Here is a 19408-nt window from a genome sequence, read left to right as displayed (position 1 = left end):
TTGGAGCTGCCTTTTTTTTTTGCGGTTGTTGGAATTTCTTGGCCTAGTGGAACGGTTCTGTGCTTCACAGTGGAGTTTGCCTTTGTGGAAAACTGGTGACAGCTGGAATTTAAATTCAATGTGAATCACGTGAGGCACCACAGGTCTGTGTTTTGGTGGTGGAGTCAGCCAACAGTATTTTGTTTTTAACTCTCTTGTTGCCTTTTTTAAGTGACCTCCTCTTCTTTTGGAAAAAAAAAGAATGTTTCCTGCTCGTCTTATCACCAGGTCCAAACCAGCCTGTTGGTGTGATCTACCCTGGTGACAGCTTGTGTGCAAACTGGTCATCTTGACCACATTCCGTTGGTCTCCCCCTCCCCCCCAGTCTGCTGTTTGGGCTGCATGCAGGCGCTATGGCCAAGTCCAGGTGGGGGAGGGGGTCTCCTGTTTTCCCTCCACCCTCTCTGCCCACATTCTCCGGCCATCACCACCGCCCCCTAAGCCCAGCTGCTTTTCTCTCTCTTCAGCAACCAAACTCCTGCTATGGGAACTGGTTAGAAACACTGCTTGAAAAACTCTTTCCATTTCTTAGAGATTTTTTTTTAACGACTTATGATTTTGTTCACTATGTACCATAAACAGTGACTGGCTTTGTGCAATTGTCTGTGTGACCCGTCTTGTCTCCTGCTACCCTGAACCACGTGTTCCTAAGAATTGTTTGCAGGTTGATTCAAAGGGAGGACTAGCTGGGGACCAGAATCCAAACTGCCTCAAGTGGAGTTTTAAAAAACCAGCCTGTCTCCTTAATGTGGGATCCCTTGGTGCAGTCTCTTTTATGAAAAGGAAAAGCGAGTTAAGAACAGGGAATAGTGTTGGCACAGCACGGTGACATGTAGTTGTGCTCTGAAGGGTCTTTCCTTATAAAAATAAAGGACCCTCCCACCGTGGACTGCTTAGGAAGATCCCTGCCATGGCCTAGTTGGGTCTCCAAATAGGTGGGCATGAGCTGTTGGGGCAGGGACCATGGCAGAGGCCCCATGGCTTGTTACCATGTGCCTGGATCTAGTCCTCCCCTTGGATCTGCCTGTGTCCTACTTGTGTGTCCAGACGACCTCACTTCATTCAGGTTGGTCAGGCTTTGGGCAGGTGAGTGCTTTGCTGTATGTGTTTGTTTCTCTGCGTTATCTGGGGGTGCCTTGAATAAAATCAGACTTCATTACGTACTGATTCTGGAACAAAACTGTTGCAAAAACAAAACAGAGCTGGCAAACTGACTAGGCCATCCTGCTATTTCGATTCCGGGTTCCCTCACAATGACTCAGGCGTCAGAGGTGATGCTGCAGTATAAAACATTATTTTGTATATTGTACAAGTAATTTATTAACTGTCTTTCTAAAAGTATGCTGCTTTTAAGATGCACTATGACTTTGGATTTAATCCTTGTATTGCTTTCCCAAGGAAGTAAAAAAAAAAAAAAAAAAATGGCTAGCGATTAGAATGCCAACTGCCACTTCTCCTTAAAAAGGAGGCCAGGGACCAGCTCTAGGACTTGCACCAGCAAACTGCTAGAAATCAGGTGGCCACAATATGAAGTTCGAAGGTATTATCAGGAGATCTAGGGGTGCCTGGCTGACTCAGCCAGTAAAGCACATGACTCGATCTTAGGGTTGTAAGTTCGAGCCCCACATAGAGATGACTTAAAATCTTCATTAAAAAAAAAAAAAAGGCCTAAACCTACACTTTCTTTATGAATGCCTTTAAAGAAAAAGAAACAAAGGTGTATAAACTATAAGCCTTTTAAGAAATCCCAGAGTCCTGTCCCTACATGCTGCTCCACATCCTGTGGAGTACAACCCTCTCAAAGTGGGTAGTGCCTACAAAGCTACTTGGCTACAAAAGACCTACCTGGCTAGATCTCCACATTCTACCCCATTGAAACGAGCAGCTGCTTAATCAATAAATGACTTTAACCTGCTCCCCTATGGCTTCTAGTTCGGGAGGAGTCGTAGACCAGGCAGGGAGCAGGCATCAAGTTTTGTCTTCAAAATACTATAAATAGACTGAGGGGCAGAATCTTTTTTTGTTGTTTTTTTCCTTTAAGAATAAAACTGTTCACTCAATCATAAGTTAGTATTTCTTCCCCAGACTGAGGATCTTGTTGTAGGCGCAATTACTGGCGAGTCAGTCCACAGCGCAGTGCCCTGCGTGGAGTCCGTGTGCGTGCAGGACGTCCGTGTGTGTGGAGACAGTCTGTATGTTCTCAGTACCGCCTGAGCCATCTCCTGACCCAGGCATCAAAGACTGATGCTGCAGAACAGACGATATTTGTACACAGAGCTTGTGTGCAAATAGTATTTGTACATAGAAAGGACCTATTGTGGCAGATTGAAGATAAATTATTCAACCGACGGTGCAAAAACATTTCTTGCCAAGAAAAGGAAGTGTAAAGTATTTTCCTACACTCCACCCTGGGAGATAATATTTATATCAGATGAGTATCAGTGCATTTTAATTGTACTATGAACCTGAGGCTGCCGTTCTGTTGGTCGCAGAGGCCCACTTTGTCGCTTTGATTTCATGTTGTGACGTGGTGCATGCATCTCACTATCTAGCGATGGATAAACAACTCTGACTTTCACTTCATTCCCATTTATTGACCTCAGCTCAAACAGTGGCCCTCCTTAGAAGCCGAAGGGCACCAAGACCATTCATTCAGTGCCAAGTGTTCCTGGGGGGCTGACTGGACACGCATGTGAGGAAAGAGGGAAGGGACGTGGACAAAGAGGGGCTTTCCTACCGATGATGCTAAGTCTCCTGCCAAAACATGTCTGCAGGCAGAGGGGGTGACCTCCACGGGGTCCTAATGGTGCATTTGGCGTGTGTGAATGATGGGATGCCCATTCACGCTCGGACCTAAAAGACCTGCCACTTCTAGCGAGTGACCAGGAAGATTCCAAATGCACTTGGGAGCTCCGGGTGCTGGTCAGACACACAGTGAGCCATTCGAGGCAAGCACCAGCTTTTGCTCGTGAGGCCAGAAGGGCCTGGGAGAATTTGTTCCAGAACCAGTCTGATGCAAGTGCACCTCTAATATATGCCTTACAAACTCCAGAGGCCATATTCAAAACAGGGTCTTCTCAGTGTATGCAAGGGGCCGCAGCCCCTCTTCTCTTCCTCCCCAGGTCGAACAATACGGACAGTTTCACACATATCTACCTGTATAACCCTCTGTACCTCTCATAACTGCTCAACGACTGTAACAGGTTACATCAGGTGTTTTTCTACATACTTTTTACACAGATTCTATGCGATTAATGTAACTTAATGCATCATTTTATTGTACTAGTTCTTAGGCTTGTCTTTCTTTTTTTTTTCTAAGTGATTGTGGTTTTTGTTGTGGTTTTTAATTGTAAAAATGAAATGGCTGTTGATGCTTATTCTCTGTAACTAAGAATTTTTACCATTTGGGGGAAAACAAAACATTGCTATGAACTAATGAATTGAAACTTCATTTACTCATTGTAAATACACTATTGTGCAAAAAAAAAAAAAAAAAACTTTTTTCACTCAATTGAATTGCTAGTGTTAACTGAATTTTGTCTAGACACCATTTCTGTTGATGAAATAAAGACATATCATTACGCATTGTAAGCTGGTTTTCCCTGCCTCTGATCCCTGTGTTACAGATCACAGGGTTGGAGGCCTTAGGAAATCTCTTCTCCAAAAGAAGCTATGTGTCTTCCTCTAGCTTGGACCCTTACCTGCTATCTGATTAATCTGATTAGAGACGTAAAAAATGTGATAATGCTAATGTGACTTTTAAGTTTTAAAAAATTCCCAGTGCCTGTGAGAGCAGATAAAAAGGCATTAAACGTAATTTCCTGGCTTCAATGTTGTGCGATAGCTATGCCAAATGTCACCATTGAGGGCAGTTGGGTGAAGGGTATTGTTTCATACAAGAACATGTGAATCTACAATTATCTCAACATAATAGGTCTAATTTAAAACAGAAAGCTAGGGGCACCTGGCTCGCTCAGTCCGTGGAGTGTGTGACTCTTGGTAGGGGTTGTGAGTTTGAGCTCCATGTTGGGAGTAGAAGGAATGAGTAAATGAATGAATGAATGACTAAAACAGAAAGCTAAAAGAAACTAACCAGAGAAAAAGGGGCATTAAACCAACATCAACATACAATGATGAGTAGGGCAAGGAGTTTAGAATTGTGGCTAAGGGAGTAAATACATTAAACTAGAAAATGGTATTTGATCATTTGAGTCCTGGATTTTGATGTAAAGGGAAAGCGAAGTATTGAAGGGCAGGCAGGCTACATGACTAAGAGTTAACACTGGACTGGGGTGGTCTGGCTAAGCTGTCGAAGAGGCCATAAATAATACGTTCTCATGATATCTGAAGAGCTGCTGAGATCTGAGCTACCAGACGTGCCTGGCCTCACCCCATCTGCCAGAGGAGAAAACTAAAAGGTACTGCCTTCCACTGCCTGGGCATTCTACTGAGCCAAGGAGGGCTTCCAGGGAGCATATAATGGGTTTTAGCAACTGTTAGCGAAACAATACAGGCATAACATTGTAGGTGTGAGAGGTCAAATACAGTCCTTTGCCTGAAGATATGAAGTTATTCAATCCATTCTGAAAAAGCAGGTGGGTCTTAGTCCCCAATTTTTCTACTAAGAAAACCTGGTCATTTAGGGGCATCTGGGGTGACACCATGGGTTGGACGTCCGACTCTTGATTTCAGCCGGGTTGTGGGATCAAGCCCAGTATCGGGCTCTGTGCTCAGTTCCAAGACTGCTCAGGTTTCTCTCTCCCTCTGCCCCTTTCCCCTAGTCATGCCTGCATGCTCACGCAGTCTCGCAAATAAATAAATAAATAAATCTTTAAAAAAGAAAGAGGGGCCCCTGGGTGGCTCAGTTGTTAAGCATCTGCCTTCGGCTCAGGTCATGATCCCAGGGTCCTGGGATCGAGCCCCACACTGGGCTCCCTGCTCGGAGGGAAGCCTGCTTCTCCCTCTCCCACTCCCTCTGCTTGTGTTTCCTTTCTCGCTCTGTCTCTCTTCCTGTCAAAAGAAAAGAAAAGAAAACAAGAGGGAAAAAAATCTTAAAGAAACAGAGAGAGAGGAAAAAAAAGAGAAGGAGAAGGGGGGGGGGTGGGGAAGGACAGAAAGGAACAAGAGAAACCTGACGGTCATTCGCTACTTTGACCTTCACACTTGCACTTGTACTGGGAGTAACAATCATAGTTTGAAACAGAATGAAGTCACCGTCTGCAGAAGAGGGGCATTCCAACACTGCCCTGCCCCAGATGGGCAGCAGCCATCCTCTTTCCTTCGAACGCGCACCTTCGGAGGGATCTGTATCTACTTCCAGGGTACAGTGAGGACTCCCAGATTGGTTTCCCCTACACCAGTCCCTGCCAACAGTTTTGTTGTATCTCTTTGGGAATAACTAAGCTGTTGTTTCAAACAGCTCTAGAATTTTTCACTCTTCTCCAACCCATCACCCTCCCCGCTCAAGTAGGATGCACTGGCAAGACTGTATTCGATGTTGAACACCCGCCTTGTGATAGGACTCTGAGTGGAATGGGTTTCCAATTGTCCCCATTTAGCACCTTTGCTTTCCAGAGAGATGGGAAAAGCCACTCATCCCACATCCCATTATGTGAGTGTCTTTCCTTTCATTTGATTCGAGAACATGATACCTTCTATCCTCATACCTCTGGCTCCTACAGATCCCAACATACACCTGCCGCTGGCCTGCTCAGTCAGCCAGGAGGAGGCATTACTGGTTCTTCATGGCTGGGGTTTACTCTTCCCCCTTGAAGACAAGTGCCTCCCTGATGCAGCGATCCTCACCCTGAAGCAACAGAAGGAATCCGTCAGAGGCACGCCAGTATATACTGGAAGCATCACGTTTTACACTCACCCTTTAACATGTTGTTTAACTTCTCTTTGTGCTGTATGGTTGATGACCCTGTCAAGGTTTCTGAGGACAAAGGAATTTTAAAGTAAAGGGGAAAAAAGGCTGCCATACAGGCTTCTGAAAGAGTCTCTCAAAATGGCCCTATTGACAGGACGTGACAGAACACCTGCGAGTAAGGAACAGATAGGAGAGTTGAAAGGTCATATATTGTCTTTGGCATCCATACAGAAACAAACATTCATTCAACTAACACTGTACTGCGAGCTGGGCATCCAAGATTTAAAATGCACGGCCCTTATCCTTATAGCTTCCATAGGCTAGTTGGACAGGCAGCTATGCAAATCAATTGTTGCCCAGGGGCTGCGGACTGTCACGGCCAGGGAGCGCACAGCTTCAACGCTTCCTGGCAGGAACCCGAGCCTTGGAGCAGCGAGATCCGGGTTTGTATCCATCTGTAGAGCAGACACTTCAGCCACGCGACCTTTAGCTGTGGGGCATGTTCCTCAGTCTCTTTGAGCTTCCTCTGATCTATAAAGTGGGGATCAACAATAATCTTCCACAGCTGTACAAGGTAGAGCTGATGCATCTTAAGCACCTGGAATCTGGTGTGCCCCTTGGTGGTACCCACTTGGACTTGGCCCCAGCATCATTTTCATCCACCTGGTCTTCACTGGCTCTTCTACCAACTCACTGTGGAACAGCTCATGCCTCTTCATATCTCCACACCTCATTGCCACCTCTGCAAAGTATGGAGACAGAGAAGACTCAGTAGCCATTTGGGCTAGAAGCACAGCCCAGCCCCATCCAATGCTGGGCTCCCCTTCCACAGCATCCCAGGCATTCCCCAGTGTATTGGGGTCCTCCAGAGAGATGGAACCAATAGGAGATCAATCAATCGATTGATCAATCCACCTATCTGTTCAATGGTCCCAACTGCTGCTGTGCTACCGCAGAGCAGGGGTGCTCTCTGCAACGAGCAGGGCACTAAGTCCCACCAGGCTGCTAGGTTGGGGAAGGATAGCCATTTCTCAAGCCTTCTCCCGTCAGAGTGGCAGCAGCTCTTACCCCGAGATTTTCTCTCCTGGTGCACACTTCCTCCCTGCCTCCTCCTGCCTGACACAGCACTGGTAGTGAGGCCAGGTGGGGCAGTGAGAGGTCCATCCAGCCCCATCAGAGGAGAATCTCCTGTGCAGGTGGGCCCAGCTGGGGCCACCCTGTACACACCCATTGCCCAGTGGGTGTCTCTGTGGAGGGAATGGTTCCCACAGTTCTTCTCACAGTTTAAGCTATCAAAAGTGCAACTTTTCTGCCACAGATGCCGGCTGCTCCTCGGTCCATTTTTCTGTCCCCACGCATGAATTATTTTTTCATAATAGATGAAAGTTCTAGAAGCATGTTCTGAAAGAAATACAAAACAAGAGAAACAAAACAAAATAGACTCAAAGGGCTTGCAAAAGTCAATCCTGTCCACCCACCTGGGACTCTGTGTATGTCACAAATACCAGGGGTCCAATCAAAACCCGCTGAGGACAATTCTCCCTAGGTTGACCCAGAGATGAATGACCACAGAAGAGGTTTTATTCCCTGAAAGATATGAATCCCATCTGCCATCTACTTATCCTCCTCCAGTTATTGTTTTTGTCCAAAATCCAGGTCTAAAACTGTCAGTTAACCTTTTCCAAAGCTCCATCTTTGTTCCTTCTACATTTAGCCAGATTTGGGGTTATTTTGTAATGTGGAAGAGAAAAGGGATCCAAATGTGGAATATTCCATTTTGTAATAATCTATCCTTGATCCTAAAAATCTTCTAAACTTAGGCTGCCTTGTGCAGAGAAAGCTAGAAGCAGTAATGAGGTATAGAAAGAGCTCAGGTTGAATCAGATGGGCTTGGAATAAAATTCCAGCTCATTCACTCAACCAATAAACATTAACTTATGTCCCTGCTACGTCCAAGAACTGCGCTTCACCACATCCTAACTGTATGACTTCGGACAAGTGATCTATTTCTTCTCTTCTATTTCTTCTGCTCAGCAGGGAGCCGACTTCCCCCCTACACCCCGCCCTCTCTCTGCCTGCCTCTCTGCCTACTTGTGATCTATCAAATAAATAAATAAATTCTTTAAAAAAAAAAAAAAAACTACCTCACCTAAACACTACCGTCCCTCCCTCAATTCCCTGTCAATACGAAGACTCCTCTCACATGGACAGAGGTAGAATAAAGGGAGAATTATTAAAACTGTCTTGCTGACTTCACAAATATTGGTAAAAGCAGTAACCACTGGCAAGGTTACTCTAAAATACTGAATCTCCACCCTGGCTGCACATCGTAATCACCAGGGGAGTTTAAAAGTACCAATCCCAGGGGCACCTAAGTGGCTCAGTCAGTTGAGCGGTGACTCAGTTTCAGCTCAGCTCAGGATCTCAGCATCTCAGAGTTGTGGGATCAAGTAGCACATCAGGCTCCTTGCTCTCAGCCTAGAGCCTGCTGGAGATTCTCTTCCACTCCCTCTGCTCCTCCCAACCCTGGTCTCTCTCTCTCTAATAAATAAATCTAAAAAAAAAAAAAATACTAATCCCAGGGGCACCTAGCTGGGTCAATCACAGAATGTGACTCCTGATCTTGGGATTACGAGTTTGAGCCCCACATTATGGATAGAATTTACTTAAATATCCTGATGTGCATCCTACCCCCTGAGATTCTGGTTTGACTGGAATTGGATGGGTCCTGGACACAAAGATTTATTAAAGCCCCCAGATGACTCTAACTCATAGCCAGCATCGAAAAACCTGCTGTAGTTTGGTGTGGGTTTCTAAGTAGCCACAGTCTGATCCTAAACATAGTCTCCTGGTTAGATGACTGGTCATGACAAGAAATGAGTATCAGTTTGAAAGAAGTATTATAGGAAAAAATCTAGGAAGGGTGATTCTTCCTCAAGATATGGCTTTAGTATAGTAACAAAATATCTCTAATCTCACAGGAGATATGAAACTGGGGTAGAGACTCAATCATCATAGATTTAATCATTATTAAGAGGAGAAAGCAAGTGTGTGAGCTCAAACAAGTGAGCTCAACTAGGAAGTTCCCCCTCCAAACTTGGAGGAGTTTCTTTTTAATGGAAAAAAGCTGTTAGGAGCAGTGGATAAAGCAAGTGTCATTCTTTTTTCTAGAGTTGAGAAGAATCCACAGTAAATACCCATTGTATGTAAACAATGAGTAGGAAATGTTTATTCCACACTGACTTTTCAGAAAACAGAATTAAAATCAATACAATATTGATTTCGGTCTTTGTGAAATATACCACCAAATATTTGTATATGACTTTTAAATGCCAGAGCTATTAAAATAATGGAGCACATCCTCCTTCCTTAGTGAGACAAGGGCAACTCAAGGTTACAAATGACCCCTCTTCTGATCCATTTTCCACACTGTGACAGAGCTTTCTAAAATGTAACACTGATCCCATCACTTCTCCACAGCACACCCTCTATGGATTCTCCACTGCCTTCCCATAAGACCTCCATGGCTCCTTCTCCAGCATTCCCTCTCCATAGCCTTCCTACTTACCAGTGCCCCAGCCACACATAGCTCCCCAGACAGCCCTGCTGTGTCACACCTCTCAGGCTTTGTGCTGCTCCCTGTACTGGGATAGCCTTCTTTCATGTACCCCAGTCCTCCGAGGTCTTGAGAAACTTACCACATCTTTTCAAGACTCAATTCAAAAGTAACCTCCACTATGAAGCTTTTCCTGACCCATCCATAAAGAATTGACCACTCCTTTCTTTGCCTGCCCACCCCTTCTAATATAGCACCTTACACTTGATGACTTTTGCCTGCTTACCTAACTTTCCTACCCGGACTCTGAGCCCTTTGGATGGCAGAGACACTATTTTATCCATTTATAAACCCAGCACTTACAAGACTGAAGGATATCAAGTAGGTTTTCAGTAAATCCATTTCGTGAATTGAATTTAACTGAATGTATTGAATGACAGGATTTAACTCCATAAATTAACCTCCCTCGCCACCTCTCCCTCTCTTAACACACATATATATACACACCAGGAAGCTGGAAAGTGAAGGCTGAGAAGTAGTCAGGGTGGAAAACCTCTTGCAATAGTTCTGTGTTCAGTCAGGCTGTCTGTCTTTACTTACCATTGATGTTCTATACCCAGTGGCTGAAGGCAGAGGCAAGGGGCTATTTTCCCGGTGCAGAAGGTCCAAGCAAGAGCTATTCCGAGAACTGGAGCTTCCTGAGTCACTGTGCAACTGTCCCTTTTCAGACAGCAATCTGGACAGAAAGCTGGCCTTGCGACTGCCCGGGTGAGATCTGTCTGTCCAGATCCCACTCTTTCTCACACTGCTATCGCTGTCTCTACAGTAACTGTGCAAATCTGTGAGAGGCTCTCCTGAGGTTCGTCGATCCTGGGACTGCTCCCAGGCTCCTGTTGCATAGGATGGGCCGTATCTAGGATCTGTCTCTGTACCTAGCCAGGAGTGGGAGTTGCAGTTTTGACGGACACAGGAAAGGCGTGTTTGCTGTCTAGGGTGCTGAATCTGAGCGCCATCATCCCAGGGACAAGGGCTGTGGACATGGAGCTGTCCACTGTGCTGATCCTTCTCAACCCACTCTTTTTTAACACAGCAAGGGTCTACTTCAAGTTGCATGGGCTGTGAGCTTTGCCACATGGTTTTAGACTTCGGCACATGGACTCGAATGACTTGCTGTTGATTGTTGGCTTGAAGTAGAGAGATTCTTTTAGGCAAGGGAGAGCAAATTATACACTCCTGGGCCACTGAATATTTTTTCAAATGGAATGGGGTGCCACTTTCCTTCTCAATGCCCTCATTGCTGGATTTCTCATAAAGTGCCCTCATAATTTTCCTAATTCCAAGATGAAATATTTCCAGTACATTGAGGAACAAAGATATGGCTGCAATGCTGTGCATAAAGAGCATGAAAATTGTCTTCTCTGTGGGCCTGGATACAAAGCAATCCACTGCATTAGGGCAAGGGGGCTGAGTGCATCTGTAAAGGGGATGCATTTGAAACCCATAGAGAATATACTGGCCTATCATGAATGCTACTTCCATCACAGATCTTGTCAAGATGTGTAAGACATAAGTACGCAGCAGACATCCTTTCAGAGGAACTTTATGGATTCTCTTCTGCTCCTCTAACCTCTTCAGCTCTCTATCTATCCTTTGTTGCTCCTCCAGTTCAAGCTCTGGATTCTCCATCTGGACTCGGAGGTGTGACTTTTTCTTCTGCCTCTCCTTCTCAAAGGCCCTGAGTCTATAAAGTGCATGGCCCATATACACCAGAGAAGGAGAAGACACAAAAACGATCTGTAAAACCCAGAACCTGATCAAAGAGATAGGGAAAGCATCATCATAACAGATATTTTTGCAACCGGGCTGCTGGGTATTGCAGGCAAAGGCTGACTGTTCATCATCCCAGACATCTTCAGCAGCCACACCAAGTACCAGCATTCGGAAAATGAAGAGAATGGTCAGCCAGATTTTCCCCACTATAGTTGAATGGGAGTGAACTTCCTCTAGGATGCCACCCAATAAATTCCAGTCCCCCATGGTATGAGACTAATGTCTGAAACATACAGAAAACACTGAAGTTAATAGCACTCATAGACATAATATACAAAGACACAGGCTCATCAATAAACCAGGTTCTTTATTCATGTCAGCAAAGCTATGAAGGATATTCCAGCCCTAATATTTATGGCCCATGCATGATGAAATAGGATACTTCCCAAGAATATGTTTTTGGAAAACAAAAACAAGAAACAAAAAACCAAAGACAGTGCACAATCTGATCCAATTTCCTGCTTACCCTCTCCTCTCCCACATGAGGTGGACTATCATTCCACTGTATGCAATAGCCCTCACATTTGTACAATGCATTCCATCACAAATTGTGTTCATTTTTCTACCACATCAGATGCACATTAACCAGACATCCTATATGGTCTTAACTAAGTCTCACCTTCCCCAGGAAGTTTTCCCTAGCCATCTCAAGTCAGAGTGATTTTTCCCCTTATTGAATACCCACACTATTGTTTATACCACTCATTTGACATTGTGCCTAACAGGAGTTTTGTGATGGTTGTGTTTTCTGTACCTCTTTGTGGAAAGATACACTCTTTGCAGACAGAGACATATTCCACAGCATTTTGTTCTTTGCACACAGAAGGTATCATTAAATAATGGTGGGATGAATTGTCATTCCATTTTAATTCAGTTCCTTGACCTTATCGCTGAGATAATCATCAACAAAAAAAACAAGTAGATCCTCATTATGTATTATACATAACTCCCATTGCAAGTAAAGAAAACAAATCAGCCAAATAAACCCTCTGGAACAGGCACAGCGTAGCAGTAAAAATTAAGCAGACACAGAAACAGTAACAGACATGTGATTATATCCACAAAGCCACATCTGCAACAGCATGTTTTCATAAAAGCTTTGTTAACTTAGAAGAAAAGTGAATATAAACTGCTTCTCTAGTAAGCTTGTGATCTAGGAAAGAATCAAAGCATAGCTGACATGAATAAGTTATTTGGTTTACCCTGAAGAGAAAAAGAATGTTTTGCAAAGTTTGATGAGATTAAAATGTTTGATTGGTTAAAGACTTCTAAGATGCAGATTTCCTGATATTAAAGATATATAGAGAAAAAAACAGGAAAGCATTACTAAGTTAAAACCAGTAATGAAAGTATTTTCCCCTTCCATAATTCATTCATTAAATAATGTTGACTAAATCTTACTATCACCTAGGCATTGTCCTAAATGCCAGGGAATCCAACAATGAACAAGATATACTTCGTCCAGCCCTCACAATACTTAGTCAAAAGTACTCTCACTAACCTATAAAATGGACATTTAGTGAAAAAGAATAGATGAATATCAACTCATAAAAACAAGAGAGGGGAGCCTGAGTAGCTCAGTCAGTTGAGAGTCTGACTCCTGGCTTCTGCTAAAGTCATGATCTAGGGCTGTAGGGTTGTGGGATCAAGCCCCATGTCAGGCTCTGTGCTCAGCCAGGAATGTGCTGGAGATTCTCTTTCTCTCCCTCTCCCTCAACCCCTTCCTCACTCTCTCTCTCTCAAACGAATAAATAAACCTTAAAAAAAAAAAAACAACAAGAGAAAAAAACATAGAATCATTACATTTTCTCTAGTTATCTCTCCAGACATAAAATAAATCCCAGGTGGAATAAAGTATTAAATGTAAAAAAGTCAACTACAAAAGTATTAGAATAAAATATAACATTTTATAACTTTGAAGTACAGCAAGATTTTTTTAAGGACATCAGTGCCAAAAATTGTAATTAAAAAGGTTTTAGATTTATCCAACAAAGTTGAATGGCAAAAGTGGAAATGTCCAGAAGGTATTTGGGTCTAGAGAATAAGAACAACAATGAAAGGTACAAACTAGAGATAAACATTTAAACATTTGTGAATAATCACTGAATAGACAGAAGTCACTTAGGGACAAGACAAAGTGAGCCAATGACAGAACACTGAGAACCAGTATAGGAAAATAAGTTTACAAATAAAGACGAGAAATGACCAAAGTGGAGGAGGGGGACCATGAGTACAGTGTCACTAAAACCAAAGGACAGAGTTTCAAGGAGAGACATAATGCCAAATACACATACACAAACTCCTCTATTTATATAAATTAATTATGGGATATATCACTCTCAGGAATTGGAAAACAGTATTTGTAAAGATGTCAATTCTCCCCCATATTAATTGATACAGGGGCGCCTGGGTAGCTCAGTGGGTTAAAGCCTCTGCCTTCGGCTCAGGTCATGGTCTCAGGGTCCTCGGATCGAGCCCCACATCAGGCTCTCTGCTCTCTGCTCAGCGGGGAGCCTGCTTTCCCTCTCTCTCTCTCTCTCTGCCTCTCTGCCTGCTTGTGATTCCTGTCTGTCAAATAAATAAATAAAATCTTTAAAAAAAATTAATTGATCCATAGATTCAATGTACGATTTTATATCAGAATAAAATAAAATGCTATAAATGTAAATATATATGCATGCATATGTATATGAGGTATACACATGTAACTATATGAGCACAGAGAAAAAAAATACAGGGCAAACACCCAGGAAGTTAATATAGGTTACTGGATGTCTATAGGAGGTTATGAACATAGAGGGGCAAAGAGAGGCAAAAAAGGAAAGGGAAAAAGAATACTCTTCAAAGCAGGCATGAGAGATTTTTACCTAAAGTAAATATTTATGTAAATTTTAACTTGTAGGGGTACCTGGATGACTCAGTTGGTTAAGCCTCTGCCTTCGGCTCCGGTCATGATCTCAGGGTCCTGGAATTGAGCCCTGCATCAGGCTCTCTGCTCAGCCAGGGAGTCCGCTTCTCCCTCTGCCTCTCCATCTCTGATCTCTCTCACTTTTACTGTCTCCCAAGTAATAAAATTTTTTAAAAATGTTTTTTATATAGAAAAAATGTTTTTCTATAGAAGATTTCATTTATTTGACAGACAGAGATCACAAGTAGGCAGACAAGCAGGCAGAGAGAGAGGAGGAAGCAGGCTCCCTGCCAAGCAGAGAGCCTGATGCGGGGCTAGATCCCAAGACTCTGAGATCATGACCTGAGCCAGAGGCAGAGGCTTTAACCCACTGAGCCATTCAGGTGCCCCCCAAAAATGTTCTTTTAAAAAAATTGTCTTACTTGTATATGCATACATATTCATACATAATTTTTTAAAATAAAATTTAAATAGTAGGTATCTCAGAATTTGGGAGGGGTATTAGAGATTTTTATATTTTAATCTATGTACTTGAAAATTGCTTGAAATTCAAAAATCAGGAATGTAGTCACATATAGTACTTGCAAGTAAAAAAACAGATATTAAAATTTTGGACTTATTCTTCATTAACTGAGGCAATAATTTATTAAGTTTTACCTTCTCAAAGAGTTTAGGTCTTTCTTATTCCTTTAAAAATTTCTGGACATTATTCTTTATTAAAAAAATAATTTCTTGGGCACCGGGGTGGCTCAGTGGGTTAAAGCCTCTGCCTGCAGCTCAGGTCATGATCTCAGGGTCCTGGGATCGAGTCCCGCATCGGGCTCCCTGCTCTGCAGAGCAGAGAGCCTGCTTCCTCCTCCTCTCTCTCTCTCTGCCTGCCTCTCTGCCTACTTGTGATCTCTGTCTGTCAAATAAATAAATAAATTCTTAAAAAAATAATAATAATTTCTTTAGGGCACCTGGGTGGCTCAGTCGGTTAAGTGACTGTCTTTAGTTCAGGTCATAATCTTGGAGTCCTGGGATCGTATCCCACATCAGGCTCCCAGCTCCACAGGGAGTATGATTCTCCTTCTGACCTTCTGCCCTCTCTTACTTGCTCTACTTGCTCTCTCAAATGAATAAAATCTTTAAAAATAATAATTCCTTTAGCACTTACAAAAAAATCTAGACCACCTATTTTATATAAAAACCCTGCAATGAGAAAGCTTACTCATTTCATTAACTTATTCTCTATTTGGAAGTCCTAAACCATTTAATGCTTCTTATTGCCACTATCGATTTAAAACCTGTTAATTACTACCTTTAAATAGGAAGTAAAGGAAAACTAGGCCAACATGAAAAACAGAACTACAATCATGCATATTGGCATGCAAAAGCAAAATCCTTAAATATTCCTATGTTTCTTAAAAGTAACTACTTTTTACCAATAACGACTACAGTCCTAGAAATATTCTTGAATTCTATTATCAAATACTAACTTAGCAACTCCCATGTAAAAACTGGGACTCCTTTCCTGAATTTTATTTCAGATCTTATCTTTCTATACCCATAGGGATTTCCTCTATTTCTCATAAACAAGAAAGTCCACATATTTATGACTTACCTTATGGGTGGTCAAAAAAATAGTTAACAATCAGGCTCAAAGAACCTTAAAGTTGGACCATGAGTGGCTAATTAGAGAATAATTGCTGCTGGTTGCAGATATAAAGGCTCTGATCAGCTCTGATTCTGGGGCAAAATCCAGAATGAGCACAGTAATTCTGATCAATAGAGTCTAACCTACTTTCTCCCTGGAGGTCAAAATATCCTTTGCGGCTTTGCAATTCTCTTGTAGTATTTTTTTCTAACTGATAACCATGACTGAGCATCTCCTTGTATATCATATTTAGAAATGAAAAGTGAAATAAATGAGAATTTTCCTTTTTTATTTGTGGAGGATTACAGTGATTTGAGTTTTGGGTACACTTCTTCCAACTGACTGCTCTGGGAATCCATGTCACAGATCAATGGGTCATGTCCAATTTTATTTGACAGCTGCCTGGGGTGAATCTTGCCTCATCAAATGTGAACAAGTAACAATGGAGTGACAAACCCAAAGTGTTCTTGCAAATCATGTTAGGCTGAAAGTAGAAACATCTCAAAAAGAGATCAATAGACTGAGAGGGGCTGCACATGTCTGTAAATTAATCGTTCTAGCAATACTCTATTAGGCTGAAATAGGCAGCTCGGAAACTTTCAGTAGGTAATCTGAAAGCCTTAGAAATCTATGTCAGATTTTTGTGGAGAAAGTATCTGAATTCCAGAAAGGTCAAATGACTTGCCCAGTGCAGACAGAGACTAGGTCTCTTAACTCCCAGTCTTGTAACATCTACATTAGTCACATCTCGAGCAGTATTACAGCCATCTCAGAGGGGGTGACAGCAAAGGTATCACTGGAACCCAATGATAACTTCAAGTCAGGGCTCCTAATGCACATTTTTTTTTAAGTAGGAGCCCAGCATGGAGCCCAACGTGGGGCTTAAACTCATAACTCTGAGATCAAGACTTGAGCTGAGATCAAGAGTCTGACACTTGGGGTACCTAGGTGCCTCGGTTGAGCATTGAACTCTTGATCTCAGCTCAGATCATGATCTCAGGGTCATAGACTTGAGCCCTGAGTCAGTCTCCACGCTCAGCGGGAAGTCTGCTGGAAATCTGCTTCCTATCCCTCTCCCTCTCCTCCATGTTCTCTCTCTCAAATAAATCAATCTTAAAAAAATTTTTTTGAAACTACATAAAATTACTGTTAGTTTCTAAGTATCATCTAACTATTCTGTTTTCACATATTTAGTTTTGGGGTTTTATTTAAGATTTTATTTTTATTATTTATTTATTTATATGTCAGAGAGAGAGAGAGGGAGCGAGCACAAGCAGGCAGTGGCAGGCAGAGGCAGAGGCAGAGGGAGAAGCAGACTCCCCACTGAGCAGAGAGCCCCATGTGGGACTCGATCCCAGAATCCTGGGATCATGACCTGAGCTGAAGGCAGAGGCTTTATTTAACCCACTGAGCCACCCAGCCATCCCCACATATTTAGATTTAAAGAAAGGATAATAAAAGCTAAACAGCTGAGGTTAAATTTGCACTATCTGTCACACTAGCCTCAAGTATAAATTATCAGAATTAACTAGAAGCAAAAACATATGATGTATTAATATGTGTATTTATATGGTATTGGGCACACTGTCCTAGAAAGCCCTTGACATGTAATTCTAAAATTCACGTGAAGAGTAATGAATGTAATAACTTTAAAGAATCTTGTCAAACATTAAAAAAATCATACATTATGCATAGAATAATTCAGAAGGGTACACAAGAAACTCCTAACATTAGTCACCTCAAGGGAAGGTAACCAAGTGACTGGGAAAGAGGTGGGATGAATCTTGTACACTGAATCCTCTCAACAGCAAATATATTACCTAACTCAAGAAAATAATGTTTAAACTAGGCAATGAAGCAAAAATAAACACAACCATGTCAATTTGTTTAAAAAAAAAAAAAAATCTCCTGCAGATGAATCAATCTGATCACTTCATTCTTTTTTTTTTTTTTTAAAGATTTTATGTATTTATTTGACAGACAGAGATCACAAGTAAGCAGAGGCAGGCAGAGAGAGGAGGAAGCAGGCTCCCTGCTGAGCAGAGAGCCCAATGCGAGGCTTGATCCCAGGACCCTGGGATCATGACCTGAGCCGAAGGCAGAGGCTTTAACCCACTGAGCCACCCAGGCGCCCCGATCACTTCATTCTTGAAGACTTTTAGCAAGCAGGTGAGTATCTTTAAGGCAGAGGCACAAAGTGGGCATCTCCCCCATAATATCACAGTGACAACCGGAAAGGTCCTGAGGAGGTAACTAATACTAATACCGCCCTGTCCAGTGCTGGGGAGGAGGAGCTCTACCCACTGCCTCATCCCCAACCAGCCCTTAGGCTCAGCAGGAATTAGCACACAAAAGGATGACAACCACTCCCAGAGAGAACAAGCTGTTTTTGTTTTTTCAAAGTTCCTACTTTCTCTCACCAAATTATGTTGAATCTATGAAGTCCCTGACAGGCCCAAGACACACTCTGAGAAACAGAAGGAAACAGTTTACAGAGAACAAATGTCTCACGATAGAGGAAAATGCACATGGAGTGAGTTACTGCCTCTGTACCAGTCAACGGTACCAATACTTACCTTGTCACCTCAATCACAGGTGGCGACATATCCTAGTAGGAGGGGTTGTTGGTTTTCTGCAAGCAGCTGTAAAACATTGGGACTGGGAAAGCTGGCATAGCACCAGTGGAGAGAAAGTATAAGTAATATAGGTAATATAGGAAAGCGGCAGCAGAAGAGGAAAGTTCATTTGCAACGTGTCCCTTTTCTGCTAATGAGATTCAGAAGGACTTACCATGAGAAAGAAAGAGACTGCCAGGAAAAAAATGTGAGAAATGAGGGGTGCCTGGGTGGCTCAGTGGGTTAAGCCTCTGCCTTTGGCTCAGGTCATGATCTCAGGGTCCTGGGATTGAGCCCCACGTCAGGCTCTGTGTTCAGCGGGAAGCCTGCTTCCCCTCTCTCTCTGCCTGCCTCTCTGCCTACTTGTGATCTGTCAAATAAATAAAGTCTTTAAAAAAAAAAAAAAAAGGGGTGAGAAATGATAGGAACTGGGTTAACCTATCAGGTTCCTAGCAAAGAATTTGGCGTTCTTCAGATAAAAGGTATTAATTACCATGCCAAAAAAATAATGACACCAGTTACAGAAAAACAGAACCGCAAAATAAAAGGTCAAGATGAGTGACTTTCAAAACACTGTAAAAGCAGAATCTAAAGTCAACTGCTGTTAGGAATTCCACTTTGGAAAATGGTAAAAAGAGGCACTCTGGCTGAAGCCAGTCAGGACTGAGGGCCAAGACTTACCTACTGCACATCCCTACTCCCCGCAGTCCAAAGACTTGCCTGAAGAGTTCATTTTGAAGTCTTGTTTTAAAAATAATCCCTCGGGGTGCCTGGGTGACTCAGTGGATTAAAGCCTCTGCCTTCTGCTCAGGTTGTGATCCCAGGGTCCTGGGATTGAGCCTCATATCGGGCTCTCTGCTCAGCAGGGAGCCTGCTTCCTCCTCTCTCTCTGCCTGCCTCTCTGCCTACTTGTGATCTCTGTCAAATGAATAAATAAAATCTTAAAAAAATTAAA

At 42.8% G+C, this 19408-nt stretch overlaps 1 protein-coding gene across 1 annotated transcript; it reads right to left on the bottom strand.

Moving 5' to 3' along the window:
• Positions 1–5819: 5819 nt before the first annotated feature.
• GJA10 (gap junction protein alpha 10) lies at positions 5820–18500 on the bottom strand. The gene is made up of 4 exons (XM_059399245.1): positions 18415–18500; positions 10065–11517; positions 6977–7309; positions 5820–6650 (listed from the first exon to the last, which is right to left on the bottom strand). The coding sequence occupies exons 2-3, from the start codon at positions 11499–11501 to the stop codon at positions 7271–7273; spliced, it is 1476 nt and encodes a 491-aa protein (XP_059255228.1). The 5' UTR covers positions 11502–11517; positions 18415–18500; the 3' UTR covers positions 5820–6650; positions 6977–7270.
• Between the last annotated feature and the right edge of the window lie 908 nt (positions 18501–19408).

This window comes from Mustela nigripes, chromosome 5 (genome assembly GCF_022355385.1).
Source record: "Mustela nigripes isolate SB6536 chromosome 5, MUSNIG.SB6536, whole genome shotgun sequence".
Classification (NCBI taxonomy): domain Eukaryota; kingdom Metazoa; phylum Chordata; class Mammalia; order Carnivora; family Mustelidae; genus Mustela; species Mustela nigripes.
Note: the sequence above shows the minus strand (reverse complement) of the source record. Positions and strands in the feature narration are given on the sequence as shown.